The sequence below is a fragment of the Physeter macrocephalus genome, chromosome 6, assembly GCF_002837175.3.
Source record: "Physeter macrocephalus isolate SW-GA chromosome 6, ASM283717v5, whole genome shotgun sequence".
Taxonomy (NCBI): domain Eukaryota; kingdom Metazoa; phylum Chordata; class Mammalia; order Artiodactyla; family Physeteridae; genus Physeter; species Physeter macrocephalus.
In genome coordinates this window covers 44,830,332-44,848,342 of record NC_041219.1, presented here as the reverse complement: position 1 = coordinate 44,848,342, position 18,011 = coordinate 44,830,332, and the positions used below count along the sequence as shown (strand labels likewise).

General features: G+C 38.1%; 1 protein-coding gene across 14 annotated transcripts in view; it reads right to left on the bottom strand.

The window, feature by feature from the left end:
- Positions 1–18,011, bottom strand: part of TNRC6B (trinucleotide repeat containing adaptor 6B) — a 283,431-nt gene that overhangs the window by 240,077 nt on the left and 25,343 nt on the right. For 3 of the 14 annotated variants that reach the window (XR_008617589.1, XR_008617590.1, XR_008617591.1), the window contains exons 1-2: positions 9,092–10,450; positions 8,661–8,886 (exon numbers count right to left, since the gene is read on the bottom strand). The exons of 2 other annotated variants lie outside the window; for them this stretch is intronic. Coding sequence is in view for 8 of the 12 variants with exons in the window: in XM_055085311.1 (XP_054941286.1) it covers positions 8,661–8,886; positions 9,092–9,195 (330 nt within the window). In the remaining 4 variants the exon portion in view is untranslated. 9 more of the 14 variants (XM_055085311.1, XM_055085313.1, XM_055085312.1 and 6 more) reach the window with 9 other exon arrangements.

Sequence of the window (18,011 nt, the reverse complement as noted above, 5' to 3'; positions counted from 1 at the left end):
TCACCATTTTGCAACATAGAATAACATAGCGAGGCACTGATCTTTAATACCTGTTAACATCACAGTAAGATGAGACAACTGCTTATTATGCCTCCTAATAGAGGCATAAACACCACCTCCTATAAAGTATTCTTGCCAAACAAACAGAACCTGAACTAGAACAAGACTCTAGATATAACTACCAGTTTACATGAAATACTAGAGGAACATGTTAAACACACCATGGGGATGCAATTAGCAAAATCCAGAAGGTGAGAAGCTACTGGACACATGATCCAGTTAATTTCTAGATAAATTGCGGGGAAGAAGAGAGGGAACCCTACAGATAAAAAAAGACTTAGGAAACATTAACCAAATGGTACTTTGGTCCTTGTTTGGATCCTGATGCAAACAAATCAAATTTACAAAATCAGGGGAAATGTGAATACTGATTTTTTGATGTGATATTAAGGAATTATTAATTTTTTAGATGTGATAACTGCATTATGCTTATGCTTGTTTTTTTTTTAAATGAGTTCTTAGCTTTTAGACATATACACCAGAATTTTTTTTTTTTTTTTTTGCGGTACGCGGGCCTCTCACTGCTGTGGCCCCTCCCGTTGCAGAGCACAGGCTCCGGACGCGCAGGCTCAGCGGCCATGCATGGGTCACGGGCCCAGCTGCTCCGCGGCACGTGGGACCCTCCCGGACCAGGGCACGAACCCGCGTCCCCTGCATCGGCAGGCGGACTCCCAACCACCGCGCCACCAAGGAAGCCCTACACCAGAATATTTACGAATGAAATACACATGAGAGGCTGTAGTCACCTGAAAGTCTATCTGGGGCTGGAGGAGCCCCTTACACAATGGCTCCCTCACATGGTGTCTGTTAGCTTGAGGCCTCAGTTCCTCTCCGTGTGAACCTTCCCACAGGCTATTTACATGTCCTTCCAATATGGCAGGCTGCCTTCCCTCGGATGAATGGTCTAAGAGAGCAAAGCAGAAACTGCAATGTCTCTTACCACGTAGCACTGGAAATCACACACCATCACTGCTTCAATATCTCACTGGTTACACAGGCTAGCCCTATTCAATGTGAGAGAGGATTACACAAAGGCATGAACTCAAGAGGATCATCAGGGCCATCTTGGAGGCTGGCTACCACATTATTGCACATAAGCTCCAGACTGTGAGTTTCAAAACCCTTCACCCTCCTACTGCACTCCAACCTCATTTCATTTCATTTCACCCTTTCTTGGTGGAATAAGCTCCAGTTTTACTGGCTTCCCTTCTGTTCCTCAAAAGTGAGGGGTTTGCATCCAGTTTAGAGCCTTTGTACTAGTTGTTCCCTCTGCCAGAAGTATTCTCTCCACTCATCACCTGATCAGTCAGATTTGACCATAGAACTCACCTGCTCAGAGAGGCCTTCCCTGGCCACCCAGTCTGAAGAAGCTGTCTTATCCCAGAGTCCAATTTTAATTATTTGCAGAACACTTATCACTCTCTGATATTTTAGCACATCTGTCTCAGTGTTAAACTCTCCAGCACACTTAGTCATCACATTCAACATAACCTCAGCATCCAAATGGGTAACCCAGGCAAACACCTTGCCTCCCAGTTCTGTAAACTGCTCAGCTCCAAGGACCTTCTCCCTCCCTCTGCCTCAGCCACATCCTCCCACTGTCACACCAAACTCAATCCACTATTAGATCCTAGTTCGCTTGCTCAAGTGCCCCATGAAAATGACTTTTCAGGTGTCATAAGACCTTCAATTCCTTTGACCCCACCTTCCCTCTCCCAACTTTTTCTCTTTATCTAGCTTAGATTTCATAGTTAAAAATTATAATCACTCCCTTGCAAGAACCTCAATCCTCTTCCAAGGTCTCTTTCTTTCAAACTCCATAATTCCAGAACTCAAGAAACTGCCTTCTCCATACCAAGAATATTGATGAAAAAACATTCAACTGGGAAGACTACTTTCACCATAAATTCAAAGTCACTAAATGGGCACTCAATCTTAGCTGGCAATCCTACTAGATTTCACTAGTAAACTCGATTTCTAATTCCTCCCCTCTCCAACAAAGCTCTTTCTTACCCATTTTTCCCTCCTTTACAGCCCTCCCATCCCTTTCAGCTAATGTCTTGATTCTCCATTGAGAACCTAAACAAGCCTAAAACTAGAAATTTGTCATCTTCTCATGACCGGTTGTATAAACCTATGTGAATCTGTGTGCGCTTTCCCTTCTTTCCTCCGTTTCAACAGACATGACCCTCCTCCTACTACTGAAGAACAATCCCTCTGCTTACGCTCCTGATCACCTCTCCCTTCTTCCCTACTCATAAACTCCAATCTTATAATTATCTCCTCTTTTTCCTCCAACTGTCACTCACTCTTTCCTGGATCATTCCCACCTATATAATACATTTAAGCTCTAGTATGTCCCCTCTTAAGAAACAAAAAAAAATTCTTCTTTGATCCCATACTGCCCTTCAGGTACAACTCCATTTCTCTACTCTTTTCACAGCCAAATTTTGCTAAAGTGGTTAAGTAAATAAATACTATCTGCACTTTCTCACCTCCCATTCATGTTCTGTTCAATCCATTCCAATATGACTTCTGCCTCCATCACAAGCAATATCTATCCCACCAATCCAATGAATAGTTTATGCCCTCATCCTACTAAGTCTCTCAGCAGCACTAAATTCTGTTAATCTTTCCCTCCTTCTCAAAATAATCTCTTGATTTCATTCAACCAATGATTACTGAACACTAGCCCTGGTCAGGCACTGTTCTAGGCATTGGCTAGGGATACAGGGCTTCTGTGGCATCTCAGGTCCCTGGTTTTCCTTCTTTGTATTTGACTCCTCTTACTTCTCATCTTCATCCTCCTCTGACCTATTCTCTAAATGTTAAGTAATTCAGAATTTAATACCAAGCCCCCTTTCCTTTATTCTCTCCTTAAATGGCAACATCCATTCCCATGGCTTTAATTATTATCCTTACAGTAAAAACTTTCAAATTTATATCTGCAGCATGGAACTTCCTTTGGAACTTTAGTTCTCCCATATTCAATTACTTACTTGACATTTCCACTTGGACTCCTTAAAGCATCTCAAACTTAACATAATCAATTTTGACTGTTTACTTTCCTCCCAAAACATGTGTTTTAGTAAATTTCAATAAATAACACAATATACAGCTCTCAAGTCATAAATTTTTATTCCTATCTCTCCCTCCTCTCCCACTTCTGATCCACCAACAAGTCCCACTGAGTCTATTTCGAAAATATTTCTCAAATGTGTTCCTTTTTCTCCCTCTCTCTTGCTATTATCATCTCTTGCCTACTGCAGTAGCTTCAACTGGCATCTCTGCTCCCATCCTTGTCTCCTTCCAATCTTTTTTGTTTTTCTTTTTCCGATTCTTTTAGGTGGTAGGTTAGGTTGTTTATTTGAGATTTTTCTTGTTTTTGAAAAAGGCCTGTATTGCTATGAACTTCCCTGTAAGAACTGCTTTTGCTGCATCCCATAGATTTTGTATGGTTATGTTTTCCTCCAATCTTTTTGACAGACACATTTAAAAAAACAGTAAATTGGGTTGGCTTATTCCATACTTACAAGTCTTCAACAGCATCACACTGTTAACAGGAATAAAATCTGAACTCCTCCTCTTGGTTTTCAAAATCCCAAGTGATATGGACTCTGCTTATCTGCTCACTATCATCAGCTCTCTCCATTCTTCCCTGCTCTAATACGCACTGACCTTTCAATTTCTTGACTATGCTAAGACTTGCTCTCCTATGACACGGTACATGCTACTCCCTCGTCAAACACCCTCTCCTCTAGCTGGCTTCTTCTCAATCTCCAGTCTCAACTTAAATATAAACTCCCCAGAACACTTTACTCTTCAAAGCACATAACATTTAATAATTACACATATTCATGTATTTACTTTAAAACTTATTTTGAAAATTTACAACCATAAACAAAGGTAGAGCAAATGGTAAAATGAGCCTACAGATTCTAGTATTTTTGTTTTATTTTTAAACTACTTCCCCTATTATACTGTAAGCTCCGATGGATAAAGACAGTATCTTTTTCTCTTTTTCATCCAGGGCCTTACACAGTGCCTGGATCATGATAAATACGCAACAAATTTCTTGTTTTAAATGAGAAGGAAAGTTAAAGATGACTCTAAAGGCAACGACAGTGCCACTGAGAAGAGTGAAACAGGAGGGGAGAGTTTTGAGCTGGTAATTTATTCATCAGTCTACTCCCTGCCAGGTTCTGGGCTAAATATTGGGTTTCAGAGGTAAATAAGAGACAGTCTTAAAGTGTAGTGGAGACAGATATAATAATAAGTAGCATTTATTCAGGGCCACCTATGTTCTGAATACGGCATAAGCATTTCAGAAGTATTCTCTCATCCAGTCCTAAAACAACCCTATAAGGAAGGGACTATTATTATCCCCAAATTACACCTAAGGAAACCGAGGCTTATGAAGGTTAAATAACTGATAGCAGGTTTGAAAACTGGAAAGTGGTAAAGTCAGGTTTAGAACTTAGGCTATTTAATTCTAAAACCAAGCTACTGGGACTTCCCTGGTGGTACAGTGGTTAAGAAGTGGTTAAGACCAGGTTGAGCCCTGGTCCGGGAAGATCCCACATGCCGCGGAACAACTAAGCCCGTGCACCGCAACTACTGAGCCTGCGCTCTAGAGCCTGCGCGCCACAACTACTGATCCTGCATGCCACAACTACTGACGCCCGCGCACCTAAAGCCTGTGCTCCACGAGAAGCCACTGCAAAGAGAAGCCCCAGCACCGTAACCAAGGGTAGCCCCTGCTTGCCGCAACTACAGAAAGCCCGCGTACAGCAATGAAGACCCAATGTAGCCAATAAATAAATAAATAAATTTTAAAAATAAATAAAAAAATAAAACCAAGCTACTAAACAGCACTACTTCCAGATATATACACTATCGTATAGAGCACTATGAAAAATCTTACAATAGAGGCATGCACAAGGCAAGATGGAAGAAAGCAGGGAACTCTGATGATAGGGTAAAAAGGCTCCTCCAGAGGTGACCCCTGAGCAGAGCCTGAAAGTTTAAGCAGGAAATTGCCAGGTAATGCTGTGTGAGGAAGTAGTATGTAAGAAAAAGCATGCAGGCACTTAAAGGAGCACTGAATACCCAGGACACTTTGAAGGATTCTTCTGTTTTATTATTTTAAACTGAGTGCAATGAATTACAGGAGATAAACCTATGATGGATCTTGAAAGACAAATTAACCACGTTAGGAGAAGAGGGCAGGCAAAGGGAATGACTTGCACAAAGGCATGGCCATCTGATAAAGCAAGGAACACTTGGGGAAGTAAACAGCCAGAGATGGAAGGAGTATATTACAGGTAAGTGGCAAGAGATGAGGTTGGCAGCTGGGGTACAGATGTGATCTTCAATGTCATTGTTTATTATTACAGGATTAAATAACTGCCTAACAAAAATGCTTCAAAGCCACAGTTACTAAAACAGCATGGTCCTCACAGAGGAATATATTCCCAAATAGAACAAAGAAACGGACCTATGTACATGTATATTGGAATGTGGTGTATAATAAAAACGGCATTCCAGATCAGTGGAGAAAGGATAAATCATTTAATAAATGCCATGGAGACAACTGGTTATCCATTTGGAAAAAAAAAAATCACGTAAACCCCTTCCTTCATATATAAGAAAATAAAATTCATTTAGATTTGGGATTAAATATAAATAATAAAACCATAAAATTCTTTTTAAAACAAAATAATATTTTATGGAATAGAATATAAATTCTATACACATTTCTCAATTAAAACAGGAAACTTCAAAGGAACTTTGTTCTGGTGGCAGACTAATGTGGCTTGCTTACCCCAATGAAGGTTATCAAGTTCACTCTGTTGCAAAAGACCAGAAGCACTGGTCCAAAGCAGTCAGAACCACCTGGGGAGCTTTGCAAAAACTCCCTAGAAACATACCAGAGCTTCTAGGCTGAGGGAGAGGCTTAAAAGAGAGATCTTCCTTTGATAAAAGTTTTCATTTAAAAGGAACACACTGATTTTCAATAACAGTTAATCAGTGATTAATCATAAATAACTTCATTAAGAGACTGGAAAAGTCCTTTAATGAAAAGTCTTCAAGTAGTAAAGTAGTATGGACACTTCATGAGAGAAGTTTCCACTTACTACACCTGACCCTTGAACAATGCAGGGGGTTAATCTGCAAATAATTTTTGTTAGTTTGTTTGTTTGTTTTTGCGGTACGCGGGCCTCTCACTGTTGTGGCCTCTCCCGTTGCAGAGCACAGGCTCCGGATGCGCAGGCTCAGCGGCCATGGCTCACGGGCCCAGCGGCTCCGCGGCATGTGGGATCTTCCCGGACCGGGGCACGAACCCGTGTCCCCTGCATCGGCAGGCGGACTCTCAACCACTGCGCCACCAGGGAAGCTCCAAAGTGTCTTTTTAAAGCATTAAAAAAAGCCACATATACCTTGTGACCCAGCAATTCTCCTTACAGAAATTTAGCTAATTAACTATGCATATGTGCAAAGCCAGATATACAAACACATTACAATGGTGTCGATAATAATTATAAATTGGGAATAAGCTAAAATCAGTATGGGAAATTATTACATATCCATATAACAGAATACAGTCATCAAAAATGAAGTCTATTTATTGACATGGAAAGATGTTCACAATACATATTGAATGGACAGAGCAGATCTCAATGCAACACATATTGTATTACTCACTTTGTGAAAAAAGTATATATGAAACTCATCACCAAAATGTAGACAGTGGTTATCTCAGCGTAGTGGGATTACAGTGATAACATGCAATGTGTATTTTCTGAATTTGTCTACAATAAATATTTATTATTTGTGTAATAAAAATATTCCTTTTTTTAAGCTATTTATGTTCAATTCCCATCATACAAAGTAAAAGCAGGGCTTCCCTGGTGGCGCAGTGGTTGAGAGTCCGCCTGCCGATGCAGGGGACACGGGTTCGTGCCCTGGTCCGGGAGGATCCCACATGCCGCGGAGCGGCTAGGCCCGTGAGCCATGGCTGCTGAGCCTGCACGTCCGGAGCCTGTGCTCCGCAACAGGAGAGGCCACAACAGTGAGAGGCCCGCGTACCGGAAAAAAAAAAAAAAAAGTAAAAGCAATGAAGACCTCTTGCAGCCTGGCAAATGCCAGATACTGAATCACAGTATTTTCAAAAATGAAAATTTCTAACAGTTATTCTAAGAAAAGGTATGCAGGGTAAAGGTTAGCAGACTGTTACTCTCTTAACAGACTGGAATAGAAAGTCTCTAGCATATAAGTGGTATAAAAGGAGTGGCTTAGCTTCCTGTTGGAAAGGAATTTATTTCCTTGACCTAACCTCTTGACTGGGTTCAATAAGGTCAGCAACTGAAACTGTTTAGTATTTCATTTAACTCTCAAAAACTATGTATGTTCAGCAAAATGTCTGAGTAACTAGTAGGCAGACTGGGAAGAGCACTTAATTTGGAGGAGGAAGACATGGATTCTAGAAATTGCCACATAGTAGCTGTGTGGTACCAAACTATTCACTTAGTTATTTAACTTCTCTGAAATGCAATCCAATCACCTGGAGACTGACAATGACCATAATCCCAGACTCCTCTCCCACAGGGAGCCTGCAGTGGGAACTGAATGGGATCACCTTCCTGTGTAAACCACCCAGTGAATACTTGGGGAATGGTGAATGAGTACACCATATACGGTGTTTCACACATAGAAATCTATAGGAATGCTACAAAATATCCCACCAATCTTTGTTATAATAACCACTAGAACTACACAATATAGATTCATATATAAAAACCAGGAGTCCACAACTCTTCATGCTTCTAAATACACATCAAGGATGTAATGGAGTCCTGGGGAGAAGGCTACTCCACTCCTCTTGGTTTCTTCCACCTCTCCTTTCCACTCCTTTCCTCTCCTGACCCTTGGCCTTCAGAAACAAGGAGAAAGGGAAGGGCTGGTTCTCCCAGTATGACTCAAGTCAATGAAAGGGTTTCCTCTTCCCAAATATCTCAATCAAAGACCACATTCTGAAGATAAAGGTATTCACCTCTCTTCTTGATATGTGGTGGTAGAAGGTCACCACCGCAAATTCAAAATTTCACTTCTTCGAATATGCATTTCTTCAGTAAGTAATCTCCCAAATGGATAGGCTCCCTAGTTTCTCTCCACCTTCATGATATTTTGTTTGGCACTCCTCACATAGTGCTTATCACAGCCACCCTTTGTTATAAATATCTGTATACATCTGACCTCCTCATTACCTCACAGGTGCCAGGGGACTACCTTTGAGTGCTTTTGGGGCTTAGTACATTATATATAATACTAAACATCATAAATACTCAACAAAAATGTATTGCACGAATGGGTGATGACAACTTAGAAATGCAATGTCACAGTAAGAGGTTGAAACTTGAGTCAAAATAATTGGAATAGCAGAAACTGAGAAAATACACAATTTCACCTCAATCCGTTCATTTAGTAAATAGTGGGTTGGCCAAAAAGTTCCTTCCGTTTTTAAGTAAAAATGAAAGACACATTTTTCATTTTCCCAAGAACTTTATTGAACAACATATTCACCGTTTTGTTCCACTTACCTTCTGCCAGTTTTCAAGAAACTTCATAATTCCATCTTCCCAAAACTTTTTATCTTTTTGAGCAAAGAACTGTTCCAGGTGCCTTTTACAGTCTTCCAGGGAATTGAAATTTTTTCCATTAAGAGAATTTTTTAAAGACTGAAATAAATGGAAATCTGAAGGCGCAAAGTCTGGTGAATACGGTGGATGAATCAGAACTTCCCAGCCAAGCTGTAACAGTTTTTGCCTGGTCATCAAAGAAATATGAGATTTGTGTTATCCTGATGGAAGATTATGCGTTTTCTGTTGACTAATTCCGGATGCTTTTCATCGAGTGCTGCTTTCAGTTGGTCTAATTGGGAGCAACACTTGTTGGAATTAATCGTTTGGCTTTCTGGAAGGAGCTCATTATAGAGGACTTCCTTCCAATCCCACCATATACACAACATCACCTTCTTTGGATGAAGACCGGCCTTTGGTGTGGTTGGTGGTGGTTCATTTCGCTTGCCCCACGATCTCTTCTGTTCCACATTATTGTACAGTATCCACTTTTCATCGCCCATCACAGTTTGCTTCAAAAACAGAACGTTTTTGTTACGTTTAAGTAGAGAATCGCATGTGGAAATACGGTCAAGGTTTCTTTCGCTCAACTTATGTGGAACCCAAACATCCAAGCGATTAACATAACCAAGCTGGTGCAAATGACTTTTTAACGCTTGATTTGGATATTGTGAGTATGCCAGCTATCTCCCCCATGGTATAATGTTGACTATTCTCAATTAATGTCTCAATCTGATCGCTATCAACTTCAACTGGTCTACCCGACTGTGAAGCATCGTCCAATGAGAACTCTCCAGCACGAAACTTCGCAAACCACTTTTGACACATTCGATCAGTCACAGCACCTTCTCCATACACTGCACAAATCCTTTTTTTGTGTTTCAGTCACATTTTTACCTTCCTTGAAATAATAAAACATAATATGCCGAAAATGTTGCTTTTTTCTTCCATCTTCAATATTAAAATGGCTACACAAAAATTCACCAATTTTGATGTTTTTTTTTTAAGTGTACGCTGATATGACAGCTGTCACAATACAATCTAACAAAATTGTTTCGAATGAAGTTAAAAGACAACTAAGCACTACTAGAGCCATCTTATGGAAAAAACTGAACAAACTTCTTGGCCAACCCAATATTTAATAAGCATCTACTTATGCCTGATACAGCCCAAGGTATGCCATGGTGAACAAGACCCATTCTCTGTCCTCAAGGAGTTTATAATCCTATTAACACTCGATTGTATTTTTTTACTTTTTGATATAATTTTAGACTTGCAGAAGAGTTGCAAAGATAGTGTAGCGTTCTCATATCACTTTCACACAGCTTTCCCTAATGTTAACACTGATACACAACTAGGAAATTCACACTGCTACAATACATTAACTACAGACTTTAATCTGATTTCCCCAGTTTCTGCACTAATGTCCTTTTTCTGTCCCTCATTACACTTAGCTGTCATGTCTCCCTCTCCTCTAAATTATATTCTTAATAGCTTTTTATCCTGGTTATAGTAACATATTTTCTAGAAAGTTTAAAAAAAAGATGAAGAAAAAGAAAGAATAAAATATCTGATAATTCCCTTATGAAATGATAAACACTCCTACCATCTATATAACCTACTGGTCTTTTTTTCCATGTGTGTACACACATAATTTTACATTTCTTAAACCTAAGAATCTGTATAGCCTTTTACATCTTCTCTTCTCTTACCATTTTATCAGAAACATTTTCCCATGTTTTTAAAAAGTCTTTAAAAATATTATTTTAATGACAGTATAGATTCCACTGATAATGAATCATAATTAACCATTTCCCTGTTGTTGGATAGGTAAGTTATTTCCCATTTTCTACTACTATAAATAATAGTACAGTGAATATCCTTGAAATATGAAAAACACAATAATATATATTGTGATGGATAAGCACAGGGTTAGTGATGTAGCCAGGAGAAACATCTAACCTAGCTTTGAGGAGCAGAAAATCAGAAAATACTTGTTGGAGGAGATATATCTGAGAGATGGGTTCTGAAGAGTGAGTGTTTTCCTTCATTCATTAGTATTCAAACAAACAACATTTACTGAGTGCCTGTTACACCCAGTTATTATACTAGGATCCAGAGATACAAAAGGGACTATGGCTCTGCAGGGGGAGCTCACTGTCTAGTCAGAGAGGCAGACACTGAAATAGAAAAAGCACAACAGAATGAGGTAAATGCTATTATCACAGTGCTGTTTATGAACAGAGTGCTCTGAGAGTATAGAGAATGCATTTTAAGAATCAATTATAAAAGTAGGCACGAAGAGTTATACCTGAGTTGATAATAACACATATGAAAGGTTTTAGTGAAGTATGATCTTAATGTACGCCAACAATATGAAGGAGTTCCTTAAAATAGGTAAATTATTAATAGGATGCAAAGTATCCAGATGGAGAGAAGTAATAGTTCTATCATATTCTGTACTGGTGAAACAACAGCTACAGCACCATGCTCATTTCTGAGAACTCTGTTTTTTTAAATCAAATTTATTAAGATATGTCCACACTGAAATGTACCCTCTTAAGTATACATTTTGATGAAATCTGACGAGTTTATACACCCATGTGCCACCACCACCATCAAGATATAGAACACTTCCATCATCCCCCAAATTTCCTTGTGCTTCATCCCAGTCAATCCCCCTCACCCCACATCTAGCCCAAAGGAGCCAATGATTTCCCTTCTGTCACTAAAGATTTGTCTTTTTTAGAGTTTCATATAAATGGAATCGTATTGTATGGACCTTATTTGTTTCTTTCATCTCTGCATGTTTTTGAGATTCTGCCATGTTGCTGTGCATATCAGTAGCCCATTCCTTTCTATTGTGTGAACATCATATTTATATAAGACCATGGATAGACTGAAAAAAATCTGGTTAATACTGAAAGGAAGGGCATATGAAGAAACTTTCATGTGTAGAACAGGCTTGTTCTGGGTTATTCCAGAAGGCAAGACAAAAACTCATGGCTGCCCACAGAGGCAATAAGGCATTTAAATGAAAGTAGCATGACTGACAAGGATGCTGTTGAAGGGATTCTAAGGTCGGCAAGAGTCTGGACTTGATATCCTTAGTGTTTCTTCCAACCATGAAGGGCCATGATTCTGTAATTCTCATAAATGAGAAAAACCTTATGCCATTATTAACGACTAATATCTTAGCATACATTTTTTTAAGCTAAATTAGCTATTCTGTCAGTCCTAGAGGCAGTATAGCGCATAGCTTCAAATGTTATAGATGGGGGTTGGGAGGGGAGTGTTTAAAATCAGACAGATTTAAGTCTAAGTAAGTCTCTATTCTGCCACTTACCTGTGTGCCCAGAACTTACCCTCTCTATGCCATAGTTTCTTCATTTGAAAATTGAAATAATGATGAATATGCTTGCCCCAAACCAAAAGCTGAATAAATCTTGTTGTTATTCCCTAGGGAATGGGATAGAGAATATATGAGATTTCATAGGTAAGGGGGACTAGGAAAGTCCAAGGTATTAAGGGACTGTCTAGAGTGGGGACAGTAAACTGACCCACAGGTCAAATCCTGCCATGGCCTGGTTTTGCATGACCCACTAGCTCTTTTTTTAACCTTTTACATTTTTAAAAGGTTGTAAAAGAAAACAAAGGAGAATATGTGACATAGATCTTATGTGACCCAGAAAGCCTAAAATATTGACTATTTGACCTTTACAGAAAAAGTTGGCCAAACCCCAGGTCTAGAGCAGACAGGGCTCAACGTGGCTGCTGGTGAGTTATATGGCTTTAGAGAGGCAAACATAAAGACTGTCCATCTGGTTAAAGGAGCACAGTAGGAAGAATTCCTTAAGTATGTCTGGGCCCTGAGTTTCTTATCTATAAATTGAAGATAAAAAACGGTATCTCTCAACTTCTGCTTCAGGCCATAATTAAGCAATTAGTACCATACCTGCCCTCCCATTAAAAACAACTAGAAAATTGGGCAAAATATATGAAACAACTGTTTCTGTCATTGAACAACAGTTAGCACTGTGATATCTGATGGAAGGGAACCAAAGAAGTGAGTCCTATGAAGGCTCTAGTTTTCTGCTTGGAGGCACTTTCCAGACTGTGGCAATGGGAGAAAGAATGCAAGCAGAGCACAGTGGGCTAAATGACTGGGTCTCCTTGAGTCTTCCGCTGAATGTGAAATTCTATAAGGCCAGGCAAAGACAAACTATTAGAGAAACCCCAACAATTAGGGAGCTTAAAACTGAACAAGACCCAGAATTGATACCCGGATGGGAGACATCTGGGTTTCAATCAACCAGAGTGGAGAAACGTCAATGAATACTCCAAGCATGCAGCAGAGACCCTTAGTAGAGGGCTAAACTCGGAAGCCTAGAATAAAGGCAACTCTAGATCAGGGGTCCCCAACCCCCAGGCCACAGACCGGTACAGGTCCATGGCATGTTAGTAACCAGGGCACACAGCAGGAGGTGAGCGGCGGGTGAGCGAGCGAGCAAGGGAAGCTTCATCTGCTGCTCCCCACCACTCCCCATCACTTGCATTACTGCCTGAACCATCCCTCCTCCCCACCCCCATCCGTGGAAAAATCATCTTCCACGAAACCAGTCCCCGGTGCCAAAAAAGGCTGGGGACCGCTGTGCTAGATCCACCCTAAGAGATTAAAAACTAACCCAGAAAGAATGATCTGACCCACAAGTGATTTAACTGCTTGCCAAAATAAAACTTAACTCTCTTTTAAGAAAGACAACAAAATCAAGATAACAAGTGATGTAACATTCACAACATACAGCATCCAAAAATTACTATACATGCAAAGAGGCAGGAAAATGTGACCCATAACTAGGAGAAAAAATATCAGTTAACAGAAACAGACTCAGAAATGACCAAAATGATAGAACTAGCAGGTAAGGATTTTAAAAGTTACTATAAATGTGTTCAAGAACTTAAAGAAAAGCAGCAACAAAATCAGAAATAAAAGATGAAAAAAATCAAACACAACTTCTAGAGACGAAAAGAAAAATTCACTGGCTAAGCCGAAGAGCACAACAGACACAACAGGAAAGAATATTAACTAAAAAAAATGAGCAAAGCCCCAGTGACCTGTAGGACAATATCAAGTAGTTTAACTTATGTGCAATTTCAGACCGAAAAAGTATGTGGGGCGAGGAAGAAAAAATAAGAAATAATGGCTAAAACTTTCCCTAATTTGTTGAAATTTCTAAGCCCAGAGATCTAAGAATCCCAAGAAAAGCATCCCAGGACACAGTGTCATCATCAAATTGCTGAAAACCAGTGAGAGAAAATCTTATAAAGCAGTCAGAGCAAAAAGGCAAATTACACACAGGTGAACAAAGCTAAAAATGACACCTGACTTCCTATTAGAACTAATACAAGATGACAACAGAACAGCATCTTCAAGTACAGAAAGACAGAAACTGGCCATCTAATATTAGACAGGCAGCAAAAATAGCTTTCAAAAATGAAGGAGAAATAGAGATTTTTCAACAAACAAAAGAGGACAGAATTCCTTGCCATCAGATCTTTTCTACAAGAAATGCTGAAGCCTTTCAGGCTAAAGAAAATTAATACAAATGAGACCTCAGATTTAAACAAAAGAACGAAGGGCGCTGGAATTGGCAAATATGTGGGTAAATGTAAAAGACTTTTCTTTTTTCAGATTTTTAAAATTTCACTAAAAGCAAAAATGGTTAACAATGAATTGTGGGGTTAATAACATACGGAGGAGTAAAAGGTATGATAACAATAGCCTAAAGATGTAAGAGGAAAATAAAAGTGTACTTTATAAAGTTTTTACACAATCAATGAAGTGCCATGTTATTTTAAGGCAGATAGTATTAGTTAAAGATGCATATTTTAAACTCTAGAGCAATGACAATAAAAATAAAGATTTAAAGTTAATAATCCAACAGAAGAAATAAAATAGTAAAAAAGTAATAACCAGGAAAAGAGGCAAAATGACAGACTTAATCCAACCATTTTGAAAATGACATAAATGTAAACGATCTAAACACTTCAATTAAAAAGCAAAGATGGTAAGATTGGATTTAAAAACAAAACAAAACAAAACACAAGACCTATCTGCTATCTAAAAGAAACTCATTTTTAAAAAAGGACAAAGATAGGTTAAAAATTAAAGGATGGAAAAAGATATACCATGCAAACACTAGTCATAAGAAAACTGTAGTGAAGATATTAATATTACACAATGTAGACTTCAAGGCAAGAAATATTACCAGAGATAAAAGAGACATTTTAAATTATAAAGGGCTCAATTCACCAAGAAGACATAACAATCCTAAATGTGTATATACCTAATTACAGAGGTTCAAAATACATGAAGTACAAATGAACAGAACTGAAAGGGGAAATAGACAAATCCATAATTATAGGTGAATATTTCAACACTCCTCTCAGAAATCAATATAAAAAGTAGAAAGAAAATCAGTAAGGATATATAAGACTGAACAACACTATCAACCAACTTGACTTAACTGACATTAATAGCATACTACACCCAAGGACAGTAGAACACGTATTTTTTTCAGATACACATAGAACATTCATTAAAGAAGACTATCACAAGTCTCAACAGATCTCAAAGGACTGAAATCATATAATACGTGTTCTGTGACCACGATAAAATTTTTAATCAGAAATTAGTAACAAAAAAATCCAGAAATATGTTGAAAGTAAGAAACAAATTTATATGTAACACATGGGTCAAATACGTATCACAAAGCAAATTACAAAATATTTTGAAAATGATATATAAAAATGTGTGAGATATAGTTATGGGATATAGCTAAGTAGTGCTAGGAGGGAAATTTATAGTATTAAGTGCTTCTACTAGAAAACAAGAAAGGTTTGAAATCAATGACCAGTTTCCATCCCTAAGCAGCTAGAAGAAGAGCCAATTAAATCTAAAGCAAGTAATATGAAATAATAAAGACTGGAAATCAACAACCACAACAGTAATAACAACAAAAACCCCAGGAAAACAATAGAGAAAATCTATGAAATTCAAAGCTACTTCTTTGAAAAGATCAATAAAATTGTTAAACTTGCAGCTAAAGAATAAAAGAAAAAAAAACACAAATTACTAATATCAGAAATAAAGGAAGGGACATTACTACAAATCCTACAGGCATTAAAATAATAATAAAAGAATGTTATGAACAGCTTTATGGCAATACCTAAACAATTCTGATGAAACAGGCAATTACTTGAAATACATAAATTACCAAAACACAAGACAAAAATAGAAAATCCAAATAGCTTAATTATGCACATAAAATTTAGAATCTCCATTAGCTACAAAGCATACTCCTAATATATCTTTATACCTTTTTTGAAATTCATAATAACAAATACGTTACCATGTTTAAATGTACTGGTTTCATATACTCTAAAGTTTCTCCATATTTATATCCTTTATTTACTCTTAAATTATTAGCTTGACTTATTTCCTATCAGAGAGGGCAATTCAATTACTCTTCTAAGCTCTACTTAACTGCTTAAAATAATCAGCTCTATTTTTAAGTTTGACTTTTTTTATTCTTTAATCTGCTAATTGGCTTTTTACAACTTGAGACTATTTTCTTTGCCTGACTTTATAGCAAACTTTTGCTTATTATTTTATGTTAGTCCTACTTAATAGTTTTATTTCTGCTACATTTTATAGTCATTTCCCTTCATCAATCAGCATTTTTTCCTTCAATTAACAACTAGAGGCTCCTGTAAATGTCACAGACCCCAGTTCCCATTTCCTCCGAAATCACACTAAAAGCAAAGAGGCAACGTACACTCCATGAGCCAAAGCTTTGCCAAAAAGTACTTAGAAATTTCTAGTCTGGCTCCCACAATTCACAGCCACATCACAGTAGCTCCTGTTCAATGCACAGTGTTGAATCCTAGCAAAGCTCCACCAAAAGAGGACAAAAACTAAGAGAGTCCTTGACCTTAACAAAAAAAGCAGTCTATATGTACTTGGCAAAAACAAGGAGTCTGAGGCTCTAAAGTGGCAAACAAGCAACCTAGAACACCAATGACTATTTTTTTTTCTCCTGTCCCATATATATGGTGCCAAGCACAAAAACTGGAAAAAACCCAGACCCTGTGTGTATGTGAGTGTGAGGCAGCAGGGGTGGGATGGGTAGGATGAGGGAAGTACCACTTAGGGATCTGCACCAAGCAACTTCAAACTGAATGACCTTAAGTTGAATTTCAGCCAGTACTTATTAGGTACGTCCTCATTTACAAGGGTATACATCTAACAGCCTCATCATGACTTGGGAAAAGTAGTTCTCAATTTTTTTTTCTAACAATCTCTGGACAGTCCCCTGGAATGTCCCAGCAATTTTTATCTCATTACTATAAGGCCAATTTTTGACATGGTTAGTACTCAATAAATGTTTGTTGAACTAAACAGTAAAACAATCTGGATTCCATATAAAACAAAAATTGACACTTTCCCCAGAAGGACATTCATGTTTAGATGTATTGTGCTCTTATATTTATCATGGATTTAAGAACATAAACAATTTCAGTAATGTTCTTGGTAATAATTGCTAAGACCATCTGCATCTCACTGCCCATATGCTTCCCTTGAGAACTACTGACTTGGCCAATGAGCCAACACCCTACTTCTTAAACATAAGTGTTCCTTAAAAGTGCACACTGTCAAATATATGCATGCTTTTTGACTTTTAAAAAACATTATATTTTGCTAAGCAAATCAATAAGTCATTGAATTTTTACTCCTATGTGTGGATAATACTCAGACATTTGCAATTTGGAACAATTAATATTCAAAACATGTGTCTAACATTTCAAAACTATGCAGTTTGAACAAATAGCTCTAGAAATAAAATGTATACAGGCCAACTAGAACCGAAAAGGTCACTCCATAGTTTAACATACAATGAACACAAAATCAGTCCAAGTTGGGTTATAATACCTAATCAGAATTTCCCAAACCATCCCCTGGAAAGTCTGAACTAAAAAAAAAAAAAAAAAAAAAAAAAAATTTAAAAAGGATCCAAACCCCTAGAAGAGGTACAAAACAAATGGTTAAAAGCTGATTGGGTGAAGGGTGCTGTAGGGCAGGGGAAAGCATCTACTTTTAATTTATCCTTCTGTACCATTTGGATTTTTGTTTTACTATAAGCATGTATTCCTTTCAGAAAGATTTATTTATTATTTATTTATTTATTTATTTATTTTTTGCAGTACGCGGGCCTCTCACTGCTGTGGCCTCTCCCGTTGCGGAGCACAGGC